Source organism: Ovis canadensis, chromosome 2, assembly GCF_042477335.2.
Source record: "Ovis canadensis isolate MfBH-ARS-UI-01 breed Bighorn chromosome 2, ARS-UI_OviCan_v2, whole genome shotgun sequence".
In the NCBI taxonomy this organism is placed as follows: domain Eukaryota; kingdom Metazoa; phylum Chordata; class Mammalia; order Artiodactyla; family Bovidae; genus Ovis; species Ovis canadensis.
In genome coordinates, this window is record NC_091246.1 from 152,262,060 (window position 1) to 152,286,624 (window position 24,565).

At 37.4% G+C, this 24,565-nt stretch overlaps 1 protein-coding gene across 1 annotated transcript in view; it reads left to right on the forward strand.

Annotated features, from left to right (window-relative positions):
- The first annotated feature begins 491 nt into the window (after nt 1-491).
- The window catches only part of KCNH7 (potassium voltage-gated channel subfamily H member 7), a 531,172-nt gene continuing 507,098 nt past the window's right edge, over nt 492-24,565 (forward strand). Inside the window, exons 1-2 of the mRNA XM_069574330.1 lie at nt 492-796; nt 2,446-2,676. Coding sequence (XP_069430431.1) covers nt 721-796; nt 2,446-2,676 — 307 coding nt within the window. The 5' untranslated portion in view covers nt 492-720. The remainder of the gene's footprint in view (nt 797-2,445; nt 2,677-24,565) is intronic.

A 24,565-nucleotide genomic window follows, 5' to 3' on the forward strand; every position in this document is an offset into this window, starting at 1 on the left:
TTGGAGATTTCTTGGCTGGCTTCCGCTAAAGCACGCTTGAGTAATCCGAGCTGTGGCGGCGCCCAAGCTGCCGGGATAAAGGGAGCGTGTGTGTGTGTGTGTGTGTGTGTGTGTGTGTGTGTGTGTGTAGGGGGAGAGGGCGGGGATAGAAACGTCAACCATCACCCCCCCCCAACCCCCAGCCTCCTTTTCTTTCTCCCCTTCCTGCAAAAGCTGCACAAGTCTCTCATCCCAACCCCCGTCTTCCTCTACCTCCCACTCCCCCCAACTCCCCGCCCCAGCTATCCTTACAGCTCTGGGCAACCGCCAGGTTAAGCCCATTTGCACTGGGAAATTGACGCTGTTTGGGAGAAGAGAAACAGATCGATTGCCCTTGTGACTCCCCGCCCCCTCCCCATCCCCACCCCCTCCGCTCCCTCCTTCCTTCCCTCCTCCGCCACCTCCCCTCACCCCGCCTCCTTCCCTCTCCCCACCCCCAAACCCTCTCACCCGCGGCAGTCCGGTGCGAGGTCCCCTCCAGAAGGTGAGGGGAATGGATTGGACTCCGGTAGGGAAAGCGGGTGTCTAGAAGTGGTGCTAATGGGAAGAGATTTCTGGTTTCAAAAGAGGATGCTCTGCCACAAAGAGCGGCTCGCGCGCTGGCCTGGGCTCTAGCCGAGGAGAGATCCCGGGAGAACTCCAGAGCTCGCGGGGAGCGCTCCTCGGAAGACCGGGGTCAACATGCCTGTTCGCAGGGGGCACGTGGCACCACAAAACACATTTTTGGGGACCATCATACGGAAATTTGAAGGGCAAAGTAAGTTCGTTTGTTCTCTTCTCTCTCCCTCGCTTTTCGCTTTGATAGTGCACTTGGCGTCTGCCGCTTCCAAGCTGAGGAGACTCGGGGCTCCGTCAAGTTCAGAGACTGTGAAACGGAGCCAGGAGGTTCAAATGGCAGCGCAAGTGTTCTCCCCATGATATTAATTTTGATTTACATTTTAGATTACGGTCTCCATTATAGGAGGCAATTTGATCCTCCTCTCCCACTGCTCCATTATCTGCCTTGCTACTTAATGTCCTACTCTTCTACTATCTTAAAGGGAACGTACTAGTGTAATGGGTTTATATTTCGTGGCTGTTTTATTGTAGACTTTTTGAAAGTCAGGAGCAGGGCAGAGCTCACTATTGGAACGAGAGAATGTAAATGGTAGCAGCGATGTAAATGTCTATGCAAGCTGTATTTTACTTCGGTTAAATTGCAAGGCTGTGGTGTGACAGGGATGCTTGCTTGCTGCTAGTTTATAGAAGCTAAACTTTGCATTGAATCAATGCAAATCCCAAGCAGGAGAATTTGGGGAAAGCAGTGTCTGATCCATGTTGATTCCCAAGGCAAACAGTTCATTATTTTAAGAATATTTGTGTCCCTTTATTACCCCCTTAAATTTCCACTGAAAATTTAAAAATTAAACTGTAATAAGTAAATCCCACAAAGACTGAATGCAGAGAAATTTAGTATTCTCGTGTGTACTAATTATAGGGAATAAATTATTGCTATATAAAAATATTGATTTTAGATCCTACACTAGTTAATTTATATCTGACGTTTCCTTTAAACTCCATTAACACACATTTAATTTTGCACATTGTGCAGTTATTTTGGTGCTGCATTTGGTGGCGGGAGGATATAGTACCTTGTGTTCAAAAGAAACTTGTATATCTTGCTTCATATTTTATTTGGGAATAGTAAATATAATCTATGATCAATATTAAGAAGCTCTTTGTATTAAAGTCCCTACTACTACACAAAACTGTGAGGTCACCCAAAGTAAAAGTGAAAAGGTAGTTAACATGATATTTACTGTGTGTGTGTAAATATTTTTGTCTTCTGGGTAATATGTATTATGAAAAGGTGAACTTTTGCATTATTGAACTGCTAATTAATGTGAAACAGTTTCATTGCTAGTAGTTTCAGGATTTGTTATTTTTAACATGATGTGTGTCATATGCCTTAGAGAGCTAGAGAAAAGCCAAACCCAGGAATAATAACTACTTTAAGAAAGTTGTACTCTGCGGGCCAAGGTTGAAGTGAGGAACCTGACAGCTACAGGATGCTTCAGTGTTTGGGCTTTGAAAATATTTACCTTACAATTAAATGGCATTCTGGAAATATCAGTGTGCCAGCTGCTTGTCTGACTGCTCATTAGGACCAAAGAGAGTTATAGGGCTTGAGAACTAAACTATTTGGGAAATGATACTCTTCAAATTTGAAGAAAAGCTTGTTAGTACTTTTTGTTAAAACTACTCAGGGGACCATTCATTTTAGTTTTAGGGTGTCTCTGTCCAGGCAGTTAGTGATTTGGGAAGTACCTGCATTTCAGATTTCCTGTTATGAAACAAACTGTTTCACTGTTTATAAGAATCTTGAGGAAGCTTTGTAAATGATACCATACTCTCTTCTTATTACAGATAAAAAATTTATCATTGCAAATGCCAGAGTGCAGAACTGTGCCATCATCTACTGCAACGATGGGTTCTGTGAGATGACTGGTTTCTCCAGGCCAGATGTCATGCAAAAGCCGTGCACCTGTGACTTTCTCCATGGGCCCGAGACCAAGAGGCATGATGTTGCTCAAATTGCCCAGGCATTGCTGGGGTCAGAGGAGAGGAAAGTGGAGGTCACCTACTACCACAAAAATGGTAAAGTTGATCTATTTAGGATTCCTTGTGTTTTATTCCATTGATGAAATTTTAACAGTTGATTACTGAAAGTTCATAGGCAGGAAAACCCCAAAGAGTCAGTTGAAGATACATGATTTGTTTATAGTGTTGCAGAAATCAAGGAATGTGGAGACTCTCCTCAGTGGATAGTAGGTACAATTTCTTTTTTGAATGAGTATTCTGTACTCTTCAAAAGTGCAGTGATTTAATGTCACTGAAGACAAAATGCCATAAATCAATCTCACTGTTTCCTAAGGGATAAAGGCTAGTAATTTACTGGTTGTGTTGATATGCATTTGGTTGGAGAGAAATACAGAGTTTTATTTCAACTAGGGACTTACAGGCAAAGCAAAGTCTTACAGAAAAATGCCTATCTGATTTTAAAACTGTTATAGTTACAGATATTTCTTGGCTCTTCAGCTTTATTTGATAGGCAACACCTTTTGGTTTTTTTTGATGCTTTTTATGCAAGATTAATGATGACATAGGAACTTATAAAACTGGTCTAGTAAACCTATGTATATTCAAATAACAGTCTATTCATGTGTTCAAGATTTATTCTAAAATAAGAAATGGAGAAAAGGAACTATGATATGTAGAATTATTGGTATTCATTTTTACAGCTGCAGCAAAACTGGCACCTGAAACTTAAGGTCATACCTCCACTTCAAGGGCACTTCTCCTTTTAGGATTGCTTTGGGAGCCTAAGTACATTACACCTCTAATAGTTCTCCAAGAAGTACACATTTAGTGGGCATGCATTCTTTAAATATATTATATATATATATGAACTTATGTGTATAAGTATTCAGATATACCCATTTGAAGTATATACTTTCTCATGTATACACAATGATATCTGACAATTTGAAGCTTAAAGGCAAATAGATTAAAAATGAATGGTATAAGATTTGTTGATATTGCATTATCATTTTTTAAATTCTATTGTTAGAAATCAGTGAGGCAGAGGGTTATCTAATCAAATATTTAGGTAACTCTTAAAGTTTATAAATGAGTGATGTGTTATAATGACTCATCATTTGGTAAGATGCATTCTAACAGGGAAAAGGTTTAGCTCTTCCTCCTATTTTCTTATAATTAAATATTTCATGATAGAAACATACAATTATTAAACTACTAGATTATCCTTAACATCAGTTTGAATGGGTATGAGTAACAAAGTATGACTGGAACAGGTCTGTATAACTTTGGATTAATCTGGAATGAAACCAGTTATATCATTATCAATCAAATAGAGTCTTTTAAAGTTCTCATTTCTCCACTACTTTTTAATCAGGAGGGTTGGCATGCTAGAAATAGCCCAGTTGCCCTGTTGTCTTGAAAGCATTTCTTGGACGAAAGCTCTCACTACCCAAATGCAGCTCATCTTCTTTGTGTGTGTATGTGATGCCAACAGTTTGGACTTTTGGAATAATTTGAATGTCTTGATATTTTGCCCTTATGAATATCTTTCATGATGTCCTCACTGTCTGTATTGTGGTTACTATACAGTGTATTGGTCATAATATTTTCTGGTACAGTTCAGAATTTTTTTCAGCTTATAGAATTTAAGTATATAATTAATATGGACTATATAGTTCACTTAGATAACTATAATTTTCAAATTATATTTTCAGATAGAAAAGGTGTTACTTATTAAGCTGTAAGTAAGTGGTAATGTTTTGAAGCCTAGTTTATTTTGTACAATGTGACTGTGTAAAATGGTCTCAAAACAATTTTTAAAAACATTTTAATGTGGAATCACAAACATGGATATAAAAATGTCTACAGTGAAGATGCTGGTACATTGACTAAGGCAAATCTTTCTATCAGTGATTGCTTGGTTATAATGAATTAAAATCTTGTTTTAGACAAGGAGTCTTTATTTGGAAGCTTGTTTAGACATATAAATATCAACTTTTGTTGATAATTTTGATTCTGTTGGCTTCATTTTCACATGTGACTCAGTCTACAAGGACTTGAGTATCTTTAGAATCAATGACAAATGCTGCCTATTTTGCTTTTTTTTTTTTTGATTTGGGGAACGTGAGGTGATGGGCCAAGCTTTTTTTTTTTTCCCCAAAGAAAAATATTAATTTGAATGACCTTTGTAAATTGAGAAGACACAGACAGACTTAATTTCTCTGAATGTAATCAACTTGTGTTTTTGCTACTAATACAACTGCCTTGAATAGAATCTTCTGAGTGTATTGGTTTTATTCACATGGCAACTGAAAAATCCGTTAGAGCTTGTGAAGTTCAAATGATTTGAAAGTCTCGTCTCTTAGAGACCTGCCATCCAGCTCTACATTTATAAAAGCAGGGAAGGACAAGCACTAACGTTTTCATTGGTTTGTTTCCAAAAGTTTCCCTAAATCTTTATTATTGAGGTCATTTACTTGTGACAGGTTCTTGGTTTCTTAAGTGTACATGGCAAATGCCTCCTTTACTGATTCTTTGTTTAGCACTTCACTGGGATATGAATTGTGATGCCGTGTGCACAATGAGCAAATTGAACAAAAAGTTGAGATACGCTGTTTTCCACTTTTTCCATTCACTCACATTGGAGTAGCAAATATATGAGCATAGCCTTATTTCTGAAAGATTGTTTCCCACAGTGGCCCAGAGGCTCATAAGTAGTTTAAACTTTTGATCTGCGGGATGAGTTCACGTTGATTAAGTGTATGTGAGCCACATGGTCACCATTGTGAAGCAGTGCTTCCTACCATACTCCTTCCAGCGATTTTTTTTTTTTTAACCAGGTACAACTGGGCTTGCTGTTTACTAGAATATCAGTTTTTATAAACCTGGTTATTTGCAGTAGGAATATTTGACAGCCCTTCCTTTGAGGATTCTATTTTACAGCGTAAGTCATTATTGCATAAATCATTCTTGGCAGCTGTGAAATATTGCTTGAGGTGATAAAGCTGTAAATCTTTTGACATAAAACTCTAATTATACAAAACTATAATTATGCTGAAGCTTATATAAGGACAAGCATGTATTTTAATAGCATAATATGTGCATTTTAAAAATACCTTTTTAGCAAAAGTGATTGAGAAATAGCAAACACTTCAATTATTAACCCACTCATAGTTTGGAGATGATGTTAGTGGTAAGGTAACAGAAGAACAATTTAGTTGGTCATACTTTAAGTTATTGCTCATCTGGATTGGAGTGTGTCATGGAACAGAGCTGGCTAGTTTAAGTGCTAAACCATTTCCATCAGATCTACATATGTAATTTTTACCTTAAATTATCAAGCCACTCTAAACATTTGGAAAGATCAGATTTCTCCAAAAGAAGTAAAGGTCTTACCTCGGGAGAAAAACAGGACTTAAAATGCATTATTTTTAGAGATTAGAGCATTTCTGTATTTTTGCCACTATACTTTCAGACATAGTGTTGTTGTTGTTGTTGTTGTTGTTGTTGTTAGCAAATCAGAAATGCCCCTTTCTTTGTATTGCTTCTAAAGGACTAAATGATGAGAAAGGGCTGAGGGAAGTCTTTTCCTGATGTACATGGGGACCAGATACAGACAGGGCGCTAGTCATGTTGTGAAAAGTGTGAAAGTTGCTCAGTCATGTCTGACTTTTTGTTACCCTATGGACTGTACCCCGCCAGGCTCCTCTACCCCTGAAATTCTCCAAGCAAGAATACTGTAGTGGGTAGCCATTTCCTTCTTCAGGGGATCTTCCTGACCCAGGGATCAAACTCCCATCTCCTGCGCTGCAGGCAAATTCTTTACTGTCTGAGCCACCAGGGAAGCCCAGTCATATCAAGTTCCAGAGGTATCATTTGATTCAAATCAACTCAAGAAGGTTTTGGTTTGGTAACACTGAATCTACCATCTCTAAGAATTCTTTGAAAAGACCTTATGGAAAATGCTGTGTTGTTAGGAGTAAAACTGAAGACGAACACTGAGTGCCACCTCTCTCCAGGCACCTGAGAAATACTAGGAGGAGATGCGAAGGATTATCCAACCTTATCTCTACTTTCAGGATGTTTTTATCATAGGGTGACTAAAGTTCATTTCTATCTTCGAAATCCCAAGATGTTTTCTTGAAATTATTTTTAAAGAAAAAATACTACATAGACTACAAAATGAAGAAGCTTTTATATTAATGAAGAAAAAAACTTAGGGTTAATTACCATTCTTTCTTTATTCCTCAAAGCTAAAATAAACTTGTATATTTCCTCTTATTTTTTATTTGTGCATGATACAGACTTATTAAGGAAGCAATGAAGTTTAGTTAAAATTTTAATATCTCAAAATAAATTTTATAATAGCTTTATAAAGTTATATTGCATGCCAATATTCAGATCTCTTAATTCCTGAATTGTGTAGTAGAGATAAAGATGGTAGTTTTGAGAGAAAAATTGAAGCATATTTTGTGTGTGTGCAATTCAGGCAACAGGAAAGTTTGCCAGGGAGCATCTTGCCTAGAATTTGTTTTGGTGTTCATTTAAATTTTCAGTTTGTACATTTTTCTGTTCTGTCCAATAGTATTTAGTAACAAGAGTAACATAAACTACATTTTCTTTTACATATCTAAATTTCATTGGGCTTGCCTAGTGGCCCAGATGGTAAAGAATCTGCCTGCAATGCAGAAGACCCCGGTTTAATCCCTGGCTTGGGAAGATCTCCTGGAGAAGGGAATGGCTACCCAGTCCAGTATTCTTGCTTAGGGAATTCTATAGATAGCTAAAGTCCCTGGGGTTGCAAAGAGTATATTTCATAGACTCTAGTAGAAGGAGACTCTAGTAGAAGGAGGAGTAGAAGGAGAAGGCGATGGCCCCCCACTCCAGTACTCTTGCCTGGAAAATCCCATGGACCGAGGAGCCTGGTAGGCTGCAGTCCATGGGGTCGCTAAGAGTCGGACACGACTGAGCGACTTCACTTTCACTTTTCACTTTCATGCATTGAGGAAGGAAATGGCAACCCGCTCCAGTGTTCTTGCCTGGAGAATCCCAGGGACAGGGGAGCCTGGTGGGCTACCATCTATGGGGTCACACAGAGTCGGACACGACTGAAGTGGCTTAGCAGTAGTTATTTTGTAGAGTTTAGATTTGATCAGTTGTATTTGTTGATAAAATAAGATTTCTCAACGTTCCTCCTCATAGTCTGAAAACTTTACTTCATTTTCCAAGTGAAAACAAAATATCCTAAAAATTTGGGTGTGCACTGTTCACCTCTAAGCAGGTTTGGTGCTGGAAAGAAGCTGAATTGTCTGCCAGCCTGAGAAATAACTGCTCAGTTACTTTTTCACCCAAGGGGCTTGAGAACAGGGTCAGTTTAGGGCTGTAGGCATATGCTAGATTTAGTGGAAGGAACTAATTTCTCTGGCTTCTATTGGCTTCCAGTGTTGTTTTCATTTTTATTTTTTGGCTATAAATAGTCACTAAATCAATTACTAGCAGTCAGTGGCAGAGAGAGTCCTAGAATAATTGATTCATAGGAAAGTAGCGGTTTGGAGTATGAGATGTTAAGACATCAGCATTCATTTGGCCATCTAATCTAGAAACCTCAGGGTCATTTTCTGTTGTTTCTTCTCTCTCTTCTCCCTAAACCAACTGTTCACTAATTCCTTCCACTATTTACGTTTGTAACATTTCCTAATGGCAACCCTACATTCCCATCAGTGCCAAGTGCCCTGTTGAAGCCCTCTTCATCCTTCTGGAGGAGAACAGACTTTTCTCTCCCTTTGAAATTCACTCTCCACTATACCAGCAGAGAGCTATTTCTGAAATAAACAGTGATAATTATCAGAGTCAGGCATCCCTGTAAATGAATTTCATATACTAAATAATGAATACAACAATCCTGTAAGATACATGCTCTTATTATCCTTAGGAGAACCCTACACCCCATAGAGATGAACTTAGCAAGTCACACTTAAGTGATGATGCCCAAGCTTTTAAAAACTTTCTCATATTTTCTGCTCAATGTACTCAGGTCATACTTTGGCTTTAAAAGCTATCTTATCTCCTTAAAACTCTCACAAATAAAGTTCTGGACTCTTTAATACTTGGTGCCTTCAGAGTTTAACTCACTTGGGTTTTTAAGTAGAGTGTGTTTAGAGAACTAGGTGGATTCCCAGTTCTGACAGTTTCTAGGTAAACTCAATCAAGATTACCTTCTTGGTGCCTCAATATTCTTTTCTGTTGTATATTTGAAAATAACATCTACTTTGTTAGGCTGATTGATTGTTTTATACAGAACAAAGTACATGGCATTATTCCTAGTATGATTTCTTGCCCATAAACTGTGCTTGATAAGTATCAATTAATTGAATCTTGGCAACTTTGTTTTTCTTATAAATCTTATGTTCCCATAATACTTCACTGCTCAAGAGTTTCTCAAAGAAGCCATGCCCTTTTATGTCACCACAGCTTTGTTCACCCTTCAGAAGTCTTCCTTTATCTATAATAAACAAAGTCCCAATGATTAGATTGTCTTTCCCTCAGCTTCTCACCCTGAAGAAACCATTATCATCTTTCCAAAGGCAGATCAAAACAAGTCTTCTGATGCCTCCACTGTTTATTCCTGAACCACTGCAACTCTCCCTTCCCTTGGTTCTCAACTCCAGTGTAGCACCCGGAGTGTACTACGTGTCGTTATATGTTGTTGTTAATTTTGAGCTCATTCAAAGAAAATGGCAAGCCTTATTAATTTCTAAGTTCAGAATGTATGGAAAACTGTCTGGTATGAACTGTGTGCTCAATTAGCATTCACACAAAGAATGAAGAGAGGATTAGAAATGCAACCATAAAATTGGGGAAACAAGAAACAGATCAACATCAGGATAGGTTGTGAAAAGTGTAATTAAAGGGAAAGTGTGATGTTTTGATTTTTCTTATCTTCTTAAGAATACTTCTAAAGTGTTAACAATTTCCAACATCGTTATATTAATGGACCTGTTTCTTTGCTTAATAAGGTATTAAATAACCTTCATAGTCTGTAGCTATGCTGATAGCTAGAAAAATATTTAGTAAAAATGATAAGCTATTGATCGGGAATTCTCAATAATTAGTAGTAATAATCAATAGTTACCCATGTCACTCACTCACCAGTAAATCAAAATGATGCTTACTGGTGTCTCCAATTATATCCGTATGGCAGCCAAAGTTCTTTTCTAACTTGAATTCATTGCTGTTTCACATAGTTCCCACAGGAACTTACAAGTTAGACAGTACTGGCATTTTATACCTAGTAGAACATCTCATTCCTCACTGTTTCCTTGAGAATTCTTAATTGACAGTGAAGCTTGATTTCAGGGTCAGTCAATAATGCGTGTTAAATCTAAAATTATAAAATTAGCTTATAAAAATATAAGTAATACTTCTTCATTGTGACTATCAAATGAACGCGTTCTCTCTACTCTGCTGTCTACATTTAGCAAAATTATAGAACCACCAAGAAGCAATAGAATCAGGCAGCAGTAAGACATGAATCAACATAGTGAAGAAATTTGTCCTATTACTGAACAATTAGGAAGGTCAAATTGCCACTTGTCGCAGATGGGTTACAAGAAAACCGAGTACCAGCCTTCTATTGCCATGACTATTTCGTATCGTCCTCTTGCTTCTATAATTTATGTAAAATATCTAATTGAAAAAAAACCAAGGCACTCTTTCTGTGAACAGCTTAAATTAGGACAGAGGCAGCCCCTGTGCCCTTCAGTCTGTTAAATGGACATGGGTGTGTACAAGCTCTCCTGTGTGTGGTTTCCACTGTTGGGTGGAGTGTCTCACGCTACTTTTCCCTTCTGTTTACTGCTTTACTCCTGTCTATGGTGGGTCTCCGTTGCTGCATGAGGGCTTTCTCTAGGTGCAAGAGTGAGGGCTGCTCTCTGCTTGTGCCCTGTGAGCTTCTCGTTGCATTGGCTTCTCTTGTTACAGAGCATAGACTCCAGGTGCACAGGCTTCAGGAGCTGTAGCACGCAGGCTCAGTAGTTATGATTTGCTGGTTCTAGGGTATCTGGGCTTCAGTACTTGTGACACGTGGGCTCATCAGTTGTGACTTGTGGGCTCCAGAGCACAAGCTCAGTAGTTGTGGCACATGGGCTTAGTTTCCCCATGACATGTGGGATCTTACCCAACCAGGGATCAGACCCCATGTCCCTTGCATTGTCAGGCAGATTCCTGTCCACTGCACCACCAAGGAAGTCCTACTTTTTACTTCTAAGAAAGGTAAAATAGCCTGGACTGGTGCTTGGTGAGCAAGAATTTGGAAGAAGTGAAAGAGGATTGGGGTGCATTTTGGCACTTAGTTGCACTCAGTTTGTAGAATAACTTCAAACTAAACCACACTGGTGAGCCTGGCAAGGCTGCCCAGGCCACTCTGCTTTTGTTTACCTGATTTTTCCCTCCAGGATGAAGAGTCAGAAGACAGCAGGTGAAATCTCACCATTGCTGGTTTTATTGTCTCCTTTTTTTCTTTCTTTCCTGAGAATCATTGGGAGCATTTCTGTTGTCATTCATTGTTTTGATAGGACATTAATTCTTATTTGTTGTTTGAAATATTGCTTTTGAGAAACACGTAATAACTGCATGGGTTCAGAACAACTTAAAATGACCTTCTGTCATTAAAAATCTCTTCTCATACTAACCTCTGTGTCCAAAATACCATTTGTGTTTCTTTTCCAAGAAATCTGTATTAATGACTCAAGATGGTGGGCATGATGACAAAAATTAAAGTATAAAATTGATGGTGATTTCATAATCAATTTTTCAAGGATAAAATAAAGAATGAAATCTAGGAAAAAACAAAACAAGGTACTTATATGTTAAAAAAGAAAAGGAACACTATTTGTGTTAGAAAAGATCTCATATTGAAATCAGAGCCCTAAGTGTTTTGAATATATCCTTAGGGTATAATTAAGATCCCATTAATTCAATAAAATCAATAGTAGAGCCAAATAACATTATATGTTGTGTGAATAATTTTTAATCAGGTTCCCACTTATTTCTCTTAGCTAAATTACTTAAAATTTCTTCTGCTTTTGCTAAAAATTTCTGTGTACACCATCCACTTTCTTTAATCATGTTAATCAGTTGATGTTTAGCTGTACATTTATTTTAGGTCTTTTATACACACAGTTGTGCTCTCTAGGTTTTAATTCTCCTGGTTGTAGTATATGAACTATAATCCTTCACCCAATATAGATCTTCTCCCAAAGGATTAATTGAGTTCCATTTCTTTGACTGACTATGTGAATTACTTTGTCTAATTTTCATGACAGCTCTGGGAGTAGATATCCCATGTTACAGATTAAAATAAAGTTAAGAGTAGAGAACTGATGCTCATTGGGCAAAGTGGAGTTCAGATTTGAAATCTAGAATTTTCTATGCTTGCGAACTTTGCTGCCTCCAAATATTTTATACTTTTAAACTTTACCACATCCTATGTGTCCAAATTCTAGGTATTAATTATAGATTCTTACTGGTTGTATGAGGTGTGAATCTGATTAATTTTCACCAAAGGGTGAATGAATGAAGCAAACTTCATCCTGGGCAATTTGTATTTTAAATAGGACCGTCATTCAGCATGAATCTTTATCTGGCAGATAATTGGATTTCGGTAGGGTGAGGATAGTTATTGTGTGCTTATAATCTTTGTATTATTATTAATGGTGCTCTTTTTTTTGCTCTTAAAAGTGTCTCTGCTTTGGACTGTCAACTTAGGTTTGGGGGACATTTGTACTGAAAGACCCCTCGGCTACTATGTGTCGAGTACTTATCCAGAAGGTCCAGAAGGAACTGTGTGTGGTAGTGTGATTCAGGAGCAGAAGCCCTATTATGTTCATATCCTCTCTCCTTCCTACAAGGAAGGTTTTATTTCTTGGCAAAATTATGTGATTTAATGAAATTTACCAAAATATTTAAGAGGGGAATCTTAAATGTACTGGCATACAGAGTCCTTGTTTTATTTAAAACATCTCCAGTTTTTTTCATCTTGGGCCAAACGTCAGACTCAGTTCTGCTACACACCTTACTGTCTTGTGCCTCCCAGCTCCTCCCAAAGGTTGCCATCCCCCCCTTTACATGATCTCTAAATTTCTCAGCCAACCTTGTCTTAACATTTTTTCCCATTGTCTCTACAAGAACACCTATGAAATTACCTTGTAATAATTTATTTCTGTGTCTGTCTCTTCCACTCAGAGTCAAACTGTCTGAAAGGACTTATCAATGCACTTATTTTAAAAAGGGAAAGAAATGAAAGGAGAACAAAAAAATAAATTTAAGGAACCAAGAAATATACTTGTTTGCTGATGAAAATGTCAGATAGCACATTCTAGAGAAGTCTCTCTCATTCAACAACCTGTATCTAGATATGAGAGATGTAAAAATTACCAACATATGTTGTTTATTAGTTGAGTAGCTTAATTTGCTGCCATATAGCTTATATTTTATGAAGCAATTTGTTTTAATACCTGTAGCTCTAAAGGATATGACAACTACTCAGCCTTCTTTGGTTCACCTAGAAGGAGAGAGGTGGTCAGGACAGTCCAGATAAATCCTTAATACCTGCACAGTCAGTTGATTCTGGTGGGGGCAAACACAGGTTAGTAAAAGGGAGAATATGTCTACATATGCTTATAATAATAAATGCAAGCTTATAAGCCATCCTAGCTCTCCATGCATCTTGTTAGTTGAATATACATGATAAAATATTTATAAAAGCTTCAGTTCAGCTCAGTTCAGTCACTCAGTCATGTCTGACTCTTTGCAGACACATGGACTGCAGCACACCAGGCTTCCCTGTCCATCACCAACTCCCGAAGCCTAGTCAAACTCATGTCCATTAAGTCGGTGATGCCATCCAACCATCTCTTCCTCTTTTGTCCCCTTCTCTTCCCGCCTTCAATCTTTCCCAGAATCAGAGTTGGTTTTTTTTTTTTTTTTCCAATGAGTTGGTTCTTCGCATCAGGTGGCCAAAGTATTGGAGTTTCAGCTTCAGCATCAGTCCTTCCAATCAGTCCTGTCAGGACTGATTTCCTTTAGGATTGACTGGTTGGATCTGTTTGCAGTCCAAGGAACTCTCAAGAGTCTTCTCCAGCACCACATTTCAAAAGCATCAATTCTTCAGTGCTCAGCTTTCTTTATAATTAACTCTAACATCCATACATGACTACTGGAAAAACCACTGCTTTTACTAGACGGACCTTTGTTAACAAAGTAATGTCTCTGCTCTTTAATAAGTTGTCTAGGTTGGTCATAGCTTTTCTTCTAAGGAGCAAAGCGTCTTAATTTCATGGCTGCAGTCACCATCTGCAGTGATTTTGGAGCCCCCCAAAATAAAATCTCTCCGTTTCTGTTGTTTCTCCATCTATTTGCCATGAAGTGATGGGACCAGATGCCATGATCTTAGTTTTCTGAATGTTGAGTTTTAAGCCAACTTTTTCACTCTCCTCTTTCACTTTCATCAAGAGGCTCTTTAGTTCTTCGCTTTCTGCCATAAGGGTCATGGTATCTGCGTATCTGAGGTTATTGATATTTCTCTCAGCAATCTTGCAGTTATTCTGATGTCCTTTTCTGCTATCTTTCTTCACACACTGAAAACAGCCTGGTACTTACATGTGTCTCCAAACACATTAAATTCTTTTACCCCAACTCTGAGTCATGGATTGAGATTGTAAGGTCTGTATGGTATCAGCAGACACTCCATCAGTCATATCCTGACACAGGATTTCAGTCGGCAAGGCTTTCATGTCTCTAAATCTCTCAAAGTGGATTAATTCCACTGTCAAAAAAAAAAGAAGAAGAGAAGAGAACAAATAGAATAAAAGACATAATCTCGAACCTCAGAGATAGCCGTTGTTGAAATGATGGCATGCGTACAGTCCATAATTTTTCTACATAAATGATGTGCATGCACATGTGCACTTATGTATGTGCACACCCATTTTTTACACGCTCAGAATAGCACTATATATACCAAACTCTATCCTGTTTCCCTCACTGAAAAATTTATCCTGAACAGGTATGTGTCTTAATGATTGTATAATATGTATTACATGGCAAGTCTATAAATTATTTTAATAGTCACAAAATGTTACCTTGAAGGAAGTAACTTATTACCAACAATATCTTATTATTGATCACTAACACTTCCAATTCTTCACAATTACAAAAACATACTAATTTTTCCTTACTGTGTATGTCTAGAAATATAATTGCTGAGTAAAATGATAAGTGTACCTTAAAAACCTTTGGTGCCTGTGTGCGTGCATGCTCAGCCACTTCAGTCGTGTCAGACTCTTTGTGACCCCATGGACTATATGCCCCACTAGGATTCTCTGTCCATGGAATTTTCCAAAACTTTGGTTCCTCTTGTCAAATTATATTCCATTTATTAATGGAATAAATATTTCCTGTGTATAATAAAACTTGGTATTCATTTTCATTTTTGTTGATTCATTAAATAGTATATTACTGTCTGATCACTGAATTTACTCCAAAATCTCTGTCAGACAATGTATAGAAAATATTTAGAGCTGTTGCTGCTGCTGCTAAGTCACTTCAGTCGTGTCCGACTCTGTGCGACTCCATAGATGGCAGCCCACCAGGCTCCCCCGTCCCTGGGATTCTCCAGGCAAGAATACTGGAGTGGGTTGCCATTTCTAACAGTGCTCAAAATTGCCAAGCCTATGGAGCAATATGGCCTGGATGAAGTAGGAGCTGGAATCAAGATTGCCAGGAAAAATATCAATAACCTAAGATATACAGATATGACACCACACTTATGGCAGAAAGCAAAGAAGAGCTAAAGAGCCTCTTGATGAAAGTGAAAGAAGAGAATGATAAAGTTGACTTAAAACTCAACATTCAGAAAACTAAGATCATGGCATCTGGTTCCATCACTTCATGGCAGATAGATGGGGAAACAATGGAAACAGTGAGAGACTTTATCTTGAGGGGCTCTAAAATCACTGCAGATGGTGACTTGCATCCAGGGAACTGAGAGGTGCTTGCTCCTTAGAAGAAAAGCTATGACCAACCTAGACAGCGTATTAAAAAGCAGAGACTTGACTTTGCCAACAAAGGTCCGTCTAGTCAAAGCTGTGGTTTTTCCAGTAGTCATGTATGGATGTGAGAGTTGGACTATAAAGAATGCTGAGTGCTGAAGAATTGATGCTTTTGAACCGTGGTGTTGGAGAAGAGTCTTGAGAGTCCCCTGGACAGGAAGGAGATCCAACCAGTCCATCCTACAAGAAATCAGTTCTGCATATTCACTGGAAGGACTGATGCTGAAGCTGAAACTCCAACACTTTGGCCACCCAATGCAAAGAACTGACTCATTTGAAAAGACTCTGATGCTGGGAAAGATTGAGGGCAGGTGGAGAAGGGGACGACAGAGGATGAAATGTTGGATGGCATCACCGACTCAGTGGACATGAGTTTGAGCAAGCACCAGAGTTGGTGATGGACAGGGAAGCCTGGCGTGCTGTGCTGCAGTCCATGGGGTCGCAGAGTTGGGTACGACTGAGGGCCCTGAACTGAGCTAATGGAGCTGTAGGACTGCCCAGTGTAAATGCCCCTTCCTACACCAGGTTCTCTCTCCAAAAACTCCTTTTCACATTCACATTCTCATTTCAGTGATTTTCTGGCAGTTTTCCAAGCCTCAAATTCACAAACTCATCCCGATTATTGACTGTTTAGCAGCATTCCTTGAAGTTTTTTTTTCTTTCTGTTTACGAGTTTGATTTTAAGTTATTTTCAGTATTGCTTATTGTCTGTGTAAACTGATGAAAGTCTTGATTAGTGAAAAGTTTTTATTCAGTAGTTTGCATATGAATATACAGTCATATATGTAAATACATCTCAAATTTTATAGCTTTGTTTAGATTCAAGTGATAGGCATGAAAAGTAATAAATTCATAATAAACTTCCAGCAAGGATTCCATGTAAGAGAAATGTTGTTCAGTCACTCAGTTGTGTCCAACTCTTTGCGGCCCTATGGGTTACAACAAGCCAGGCTTTCCTGTCCTTCACTATTTCCCAGAGTTTGCTCAAACTCATGTCCATTGAGTCAATGATGCAATTCAACCAAAATGTACTTATAACTATAAATGATATCAATTACTCAAAATTACACAATAATATGTGAGGAAATATACAAGCAACAGAAACTCAACATAGTATTAAATAGACTGCTAACTTTATCCCAATATAATACTATTGAAATGACTGCAGAGAAAGATCATTCTCTTCCTAGGCTGCCTTACTTAATCAGGACAAGCAGCGCTCGGGTAATCTGATCTTTCTAGCTGTGACTCAATTCTCAGGTTTTCCCTCCAGGTGTTCTTTATAATGAATGTCACTTAACCAAGACTCTGTAGGATTTATGGATTCCCAAATTGTTATTCTCAGAATTTGCTCCCTGAATGAAGGAAGGACTACACAAAAATTCCACTAATGATGCATAGTTTCAACTGTCTTATTCATTGGCGTCTATTTAGTTCTCACTCTAAAATTGCAGGGCTTGTTTCTTTGCACAGTTCATGTTTCTAGAGTTGAGCAGAAGGCGTCCTACTAAAATTTCATACCCCTCAAAGTTCATTATTTTAAATAAGGTCAGAACAATGTGAGTGCAGTGTGAGTTACATAGCATTTGTTTTAAATATTGGCTCCTTTGAGGATGCCAATAACTTAAACGATGAACTTCCCTCTGGAGCATAACTCATTTAAAAGAATTCTGTTAGTTAGTACTTTTTGTTGTTAATCTAAATTTTTATGAAAATATGAAGAATAGGGAATGTGTTTTCTAAATCTTTACCAAGTAAGAATTTTACACTACTCTTGAGTTTTTTTCACTAATAGAAAATAAAACTAAATGTTTGAACTACAGCTCAGCTACAGAAATGAAAATTAACCTCAACTGTAAACAAATAGGCAAGAGAAGCTTCCTAAATATTTCATATGTGACATGTGAAACATAATGAGTAACATTTTAAAGTTTTTTCAGAAGAGAGTGCTTAGAGATTTTAGCTACAATATCTGAGGTTATAGAATTAAAATATTAAAATATAAAAAATGAGGATGAAACTGACCTTTTAATTATTTTAGGTACATGTTAGAATCCTGAGAGAAAACAAACAAGAAATTCCAGGCATTATCTTTTCATTCTAGAAGAAGTAATCATGCTAATTCTGTTAAAGAGTTCAACAAACATGCACTAAAAAAAGCCAGAAAACTTATTCTAAAGAAATGAATTATAACCAGGCAGGGCCTTCTTGCTACCAACTCCATTGTTCCAGAATTAGAATAACCACCCCTCTTCTCTCCACACACCCATTTTAATCATAACTCAAGTGAAAATCAGATCTTGAAATTTTTTCTTTTTATTGCTTTTAGTTTATTTACATTTGTGTACTCTGGTATCTTGCTAATGAGTTCAAAGTCTAGGCTTCCGAAATTATCTATAGCAGCGTACTTGTTATTCTGTAACTGGGATGAATTAAGTAGTAGACTGTGGTATGAGCACTTTAATTGATATTAATAACTTTCATTTATTGGGTACTTACCATGTGCCACTAATCTTGTGAAATCTCATTTTTTCCCCAATCCTCAGGACATCTTATGAAGTAGGTATTTGATTATTCCCATTTTATAGATTGAAAAGATGAAGTCAGTAAGTTTTCCCAAGGCTACCCAAGTGAAACATAACAAAGCTGTGATTTAGGTGTAGCTTGTCTTATTTCGGAGCCTCTGCCCTCAGAACTCTACTGCACCACCTCAGGCCCCCTCCTGTCCATGTAAGTTCTCTAAAACACACAGTGCACACAAATTTGACATTAGAGTTAAGTGCCATCTTAATAGAAAAATGTTAATTGTTTCTGGATTTTAGACACTTAAATGTTTTAAATTTTGAGGCTCCTAATTTTCTCTCAAATGCAATTAAGTAAACACGTATTTCTGGTGTTTCTGAAATACTTTAAATTCACCTCTGTTTCCCCCATGCCTGAGGTAGTTGCTCAACAAATAATTTCTTTAAATAAATATATAAATGAATTAAATCTGAAGCAAACTCTCTTAACCATTTGATCTGTCTGTTACTTGTTCAATAATGTGTAAGTTGTCTTTTGCCTGTTTGAAAGGGATGATAAAGAAGGAGCATACCACTCAGATATTCCTTCAAGAGAAACACTGGCATCTTGAACAGACATTTTCATACCTACATGTTCGTCATAACGGTATTTACAGTAGCCAACAGGTAGACTCAACCTTAGAGTCCATCAAGAGATGAATGAAAAAGCGTGATGTATACCTATAAGCGAATACTGTTCAGCCTGAGAAAAAGAATGAAATTCTGACACATGCTACAATGTGGATGAACCTTAAGGACAGTTTCTTAGTGAAATAATTCAGTTATGTGGTGTCGACTATAGTTACACTCTTAACAATGGAAACTAGAATGTTGATTGCCAGAGTACGGTTCGGTTCAGTTCAGTTCAGTCGCTCAGTTGTGTCCGACTCTTTGCGACCCCATGAACTGCAGCACGCCAGCACTCCCTGTCCATCACCAACTCCTGGAGTTCACTCAGATTCACGTCCATTGAGTCAGTGATGCCATCCAGCCATCTCATCCTCGGTCGTCCCCTTCTCCTCCTGCCCCCAATCCCTCCCAGCATCAAAGTCTTTTCCAATGAGTCAACTCTTCGCATGAGGTGGCCAAAGTACTGGAGTTTCAGCTTTAGCATCATTCCCTCCAAAGAACACCCAGGACTGATCTCCTTCAGAATGGACTGGTTGGATCTCCTTGCAGTCCAAGGGACTCTCAAGAGTCTTCTCTAACACCACAGTTCGAAAGCATCAATTCTTCGGCAGTCTGCCTTCTTCACAGTCCAACTTTCACATCCATACATGACTACTGGAAAAACCATAGCCTTAACTAGATGGACCTTATTCGGCAAAGTAACGTCTCTGCTTTTGAATATGCTACCTAGGTTGGTCATAACTTTCCTTCCAAGGAGTAAGCGTCTTTTAATTTCATCGCTGCAATCACCATCTGCAGTGATTTTGGAGCCCCCCAAAAGAAAGTCTGACACTGTTTCCACTGTTTCCCCATCTATTTTCCATGAAGTGATGGGACCGGATGCCATGATCTTTGTTTTCTGAATGTTGAGCTTTAAGTCAACTTTTTCGCTCTCCTCTTTCACTTTCATCAAGAAGCTTTTTAGTTCCTCTTCACTTTCTGCCATAAGGGTGGTGTCATCTGCATATCTGAGGTTATTGGTATTTATCCCGGCAATCTTGATTCTAGCTTGTGCTTCTTCCAGCCGAGCGTTTCTCATGATGTACTCTGCATAGTAGGAGGAGGCAAAGTGAAGTTGTTTGAGATATCAACTTTCTGTTGTACAAGATAGAAAAAGTTCCAAAGATTGTTGTACAACAGTGTGCACATAATGAACATTACTGTACACTTAAAAATGGTTAAAATGGTAAAACAAAAGCACAGAAAAAAAGAAACCTAGCATAGTGGCTAAGGTCATGGACTCCGTAGTCAGGTGACTGGGTCTAAATCCTGAAATATTCATCGTGTGATCTGCAAGTTACTTAGTTGCCCTGTCCTCAGCTTCATCATCAGTGAAATGGGAACCATGATAATAATAGGACCTATCCTGCAGGGATTTATGAAGACTAAATTTGTCCATATTTGTAACAGCACTTACAGAAGCTTCTGGTACCCAGTAAGTGCAATGTAAGTGTTAACAAATAAAATTATATTAACATTTGAAAAAAAATGTGAAAAAGAGATTGGGTTAAAAATACTTGTATAGTTGATACGCTTACTGACTGTTAGGTTCAAAAGGAAATTTGGAGCCGCATGTGTGACTGAGTAAAAAATGTGAATGAAATTTTGACGTCAGTAGGTAAAAGAAGATATCAAATGTATTTCTTGAAAATTTAAAATGTGAAATTCCCGGGACGTTATTCTGGAGATTATGGCCTTAATCACATTCTGCATAATTTATTTTTATACCTATTTTGAAATGCTGAAGCTCATTTTGTTTTAGGTATAGTTGCCCTGAAAATGTCAGCAGTCTGGGTAATTTTTTACAATTTTTCTCTGCACAGCTATCTTTCAGCTACACTGCACCAGTTCCAGAATAGTATTCCAGAAACCAGTGCATTTTCAAAGCAATAGTTCCTCAAGTCACACTGAAGTGTAAGCTCAGTTTACCTTTCCTCCTTCCTACATTTAGTGGAAGTCAAGATAAATCTTATTTAAGACGAATATGTGGAATTAATTGAAACCTACTGATTTGGAGAAAATATGTAACTATAAATACCCAAATACTGATACCATAGTTAAGGTGACCGTATCATTTATAATCCAAAGCAAGATTATTTTTAATGTAAAAGGGCAAGTTATTAATAATTATAACAGGAGGACAGGAGAAATCCAGGACTGTCCAGACAAATTAAATGAATGAGTACTCTGAATACAACCTATATCTGTCACTGTGTATCAGGGTTTTCAAAACGTAATCCATTCTATAGTACATATTTTTCAAGAGCCGTTTTTAGATTCCTGAGAATGATGAGCTTAAAAATGTAGCCATTCATTCTTGTGATGCCTAAAATGCTTACTGTGTACACAAAGGCAGTATCTTGCAATCTGGAGAAGTGAGTCAGAATTCCTCTAAAGAATATATGGCACCTGCTGACCTCTTTGAAACAAGACTACAAATGAATCTTTCTATAAATACCATGTTAAAGGCTTTCAGCAAAGGAATTAACCTTAACCACTTTGTGGACCATGGTGAGTCATGAGAGCAGAATGGACAAAAGGCAAAGAGACTGAGTTCCTTGTTGAATGCCACCAGTTCTTTAAAGGATATCTTTGACTTTCAAAGATCTTATAAAGGATACTTATCTCAATCTGTTTTTTTAAACCATGGGTGTGCACAGGATGAGTGCACAGCCATCTCTTTTCTATCTTCTCTGTTAGGCTTTAGTCATATGTATTTATCTGTTTGTAATCCTGTGATACAGTTAGCCTTGCTTTGTGTGTAAAATTAATTGTCTAAAAAATTAAGAAGGAAGGACAGCTCCAGAACAGTTGGCACAAATAGCATTAAGCATAAAGTTATCAACATTCTAATGAAAACAATTTAAAAAGTAGTTAATTTATTCATATTTCGACTGTAAGTTCAGAAGTGAACTTATTAGTTCTCATGAATTTAAATGGAGATTGATCTCCAAATTTGAGGAGAAAGTGCAAGAATCAGAAAATCAAAATTAAGGAGTAAGAATTATTTTTCCAGAAGAAAGTTAGATGAAAGTGGTACAGCTGGTATTCTCATATTGTTTGTGTTTTCCCAGATCCAGCACAAACATAAAGGAAATCATCTTTGTCTGTGAAAATTGAGTTTGTAAGTAAATTTAGCTTTTGCAGTGCTACAATTCAAAAAGGGGACAAAAGCCTATGAATAACAGTAATCACAAAAATCCTTTTTCCCTTCCAGATCCAACTAATTATTCATTTTAAATTACCCCTGGTTTTTGAGATCACTGCCCATGATAAAACATTACCAGGAGGATGTGGCAAAAATATTAAGGCATGAGAAATTATACCCTTCACATTTATCTGTTTCTTTTCCTTTTGACCTATGGTGTCCCATTCACTTTTTAATTGCTAAATAAATTTTCACAGAATAAAGAAATAACTGAATAAATATATTGAAGAACTTATATGATATGTGGAAATAGAAGTTGCATTATTGTGGGTGGTCATATATTTTTCAATGAAAATGTGTCCATCCCCTTTTTAATGAACTAAGATAGAAGAAATACACAGATCTTGTCAACATTATTGTCAATTTATCCTTAATGAAAAGTTATAGAAAAGAGCATCCTTAGTTAAGGAGTGATTTCTTCTAGTCCCTTACCCTGAATTCTTCCTCTGTTCCTTTTTCTAGAAAAATATTGTCTTGTCTCCAAACAAAGAAAAGTGAACTAGACAAGGTAGAAATCTTTGACAGCTGAAAATGGCAAAATTTACTGGTTTCTTTCAAGTACAATCAAATTAGCATTATTCTTAAAAATTTACAGAAAAGATTATCACTTTAAAGTGATACTTTAATCTACTATTATAATTTTAATTAAAAGTTTTATTTTGAAAAATATTCAGACATACAGAAGAGTTGCCAAATATTACAATGACCTCTCACACTACCTTGATATAGATGAACCTGTTTTACAAGTTGCCACCTTTGCATTATCTTTGTATTTTCCATATAACATATATACACATTGCTGTCTTATGTCTATTTACTTATTTTGCTAAGCCATTTGAAAATTCTGCACAGATCATGACCCTTCATCCTTGAGTAGCACTTATAAAGCACTTCAGTGCTTTATAAATTAATAAAAAGGAAACACATTTAGGTAGCTACAGCTTACTTATCAAATTCAGGGAATTTTTTGTTGATGAAGTACTATTACCTATCACACCCCATGATCAAATTTTGTCAGTTGTCCCAATATTGTCTTTTAGCTAATTGTTGTTGTTCAGTCACCAAGTTGTGTCCAACTCTTCGCAACCTCATGGACTGCACCATGCCAGGCTTCCCTGTCCTTCACAATCTCCCAGAGTTTGCCCAAGTTCATGTCCATTGAATCGGTCATGCCATCGAACCATCTCATCTGCTGTCACTCTCTTCTCCTTCTGCCTTCAGTCTTTCCCAGAATCAGGGTCTTTTCCAGTGAATCAGTTCTTCACATCAGATGCCAAAGTATTGGAGCTTTAGCTTCAGCATCAGTCCTTCCAGTGAGTATACAGGATTGATTTCCTTTAAGATTGACTGGTATGATCTCCTTGCTGTCCAAGGGACTCTCAAGAGTCTTTTCCAACACCACAGTTTGAAAGCATCAATTCTTCAGTGCTCAGCCTTTTTTATGGCTCAACTCTCACAACTATACATGTCTACTGGAAAGACCATAGCCTTGACTATACCAACCTTTGTCAGCAATCTTTGCTTTTTAACTCACTGTCTAGGTTTGTCATAGCTTTCCTGCCAAGAAGCAGTCATCTTCTAACTTCATGGCTGCAGTCACCATCCACAGTGATTTTAGAGCCCAAGAAGAGGAAATCTGTCACTGCTTCCACCTTTTCACCTTCTATTTGCCATGAAGTGATGGGACTGGATGTCGTGATCTTAGTTTTTTTTTTTTTTTTAATACTGAGTTTTAAGGCAGCTCTGTTATTCTCCTCCTTCAAGAGGCTCTTTAGTTCCTCTTTCCTTTCTGCCATTAGAGTGGTATATCATCTGCATATCTGAGGTTATTGATATTTCTCCTGGCAATCTTGATTCCAGCTTGTCACTCACCCAGGTAATTAGCTAATTAGTTTTTAAGAGTTCAGAATTTAAACCATTACCATATGTTGCAGTCTCCTTTTTTGAAAATTATTTTTTGAATTATAGTTGACTTATAATATTATATAAACTTCTGCTATACAGCAGAGTGATTCAGTTATATATATATTAAGATTTTAATATTCCTTCGCACTGTGGTTTATCCTAAGATTTTGAATATGGTTCCCTGTACTGTACCATAGGACTTTGTTATTTATACATTTTATATATAATAATTTACATCTGCTCATGCCAACCTCCCACTTCATCATTAATCTCTTAATATGAATCAGTTCCTCAGCCTTTCCTGTCTTTATGACATTGATCTTCGTTAAGAGTACAAACTCATTGTTTTGTAGAATGCTCAATCTGGATTTGTTTGATGAGTCTTCACAGCTTGATTCAAGTTGAAAATATTTGTATGTTGTATCGTTTTCAGAATTGCCAGAATCATGTAATGTCAGTTTGTCCCATTATTGTTGATAAATTTAACAAAAACA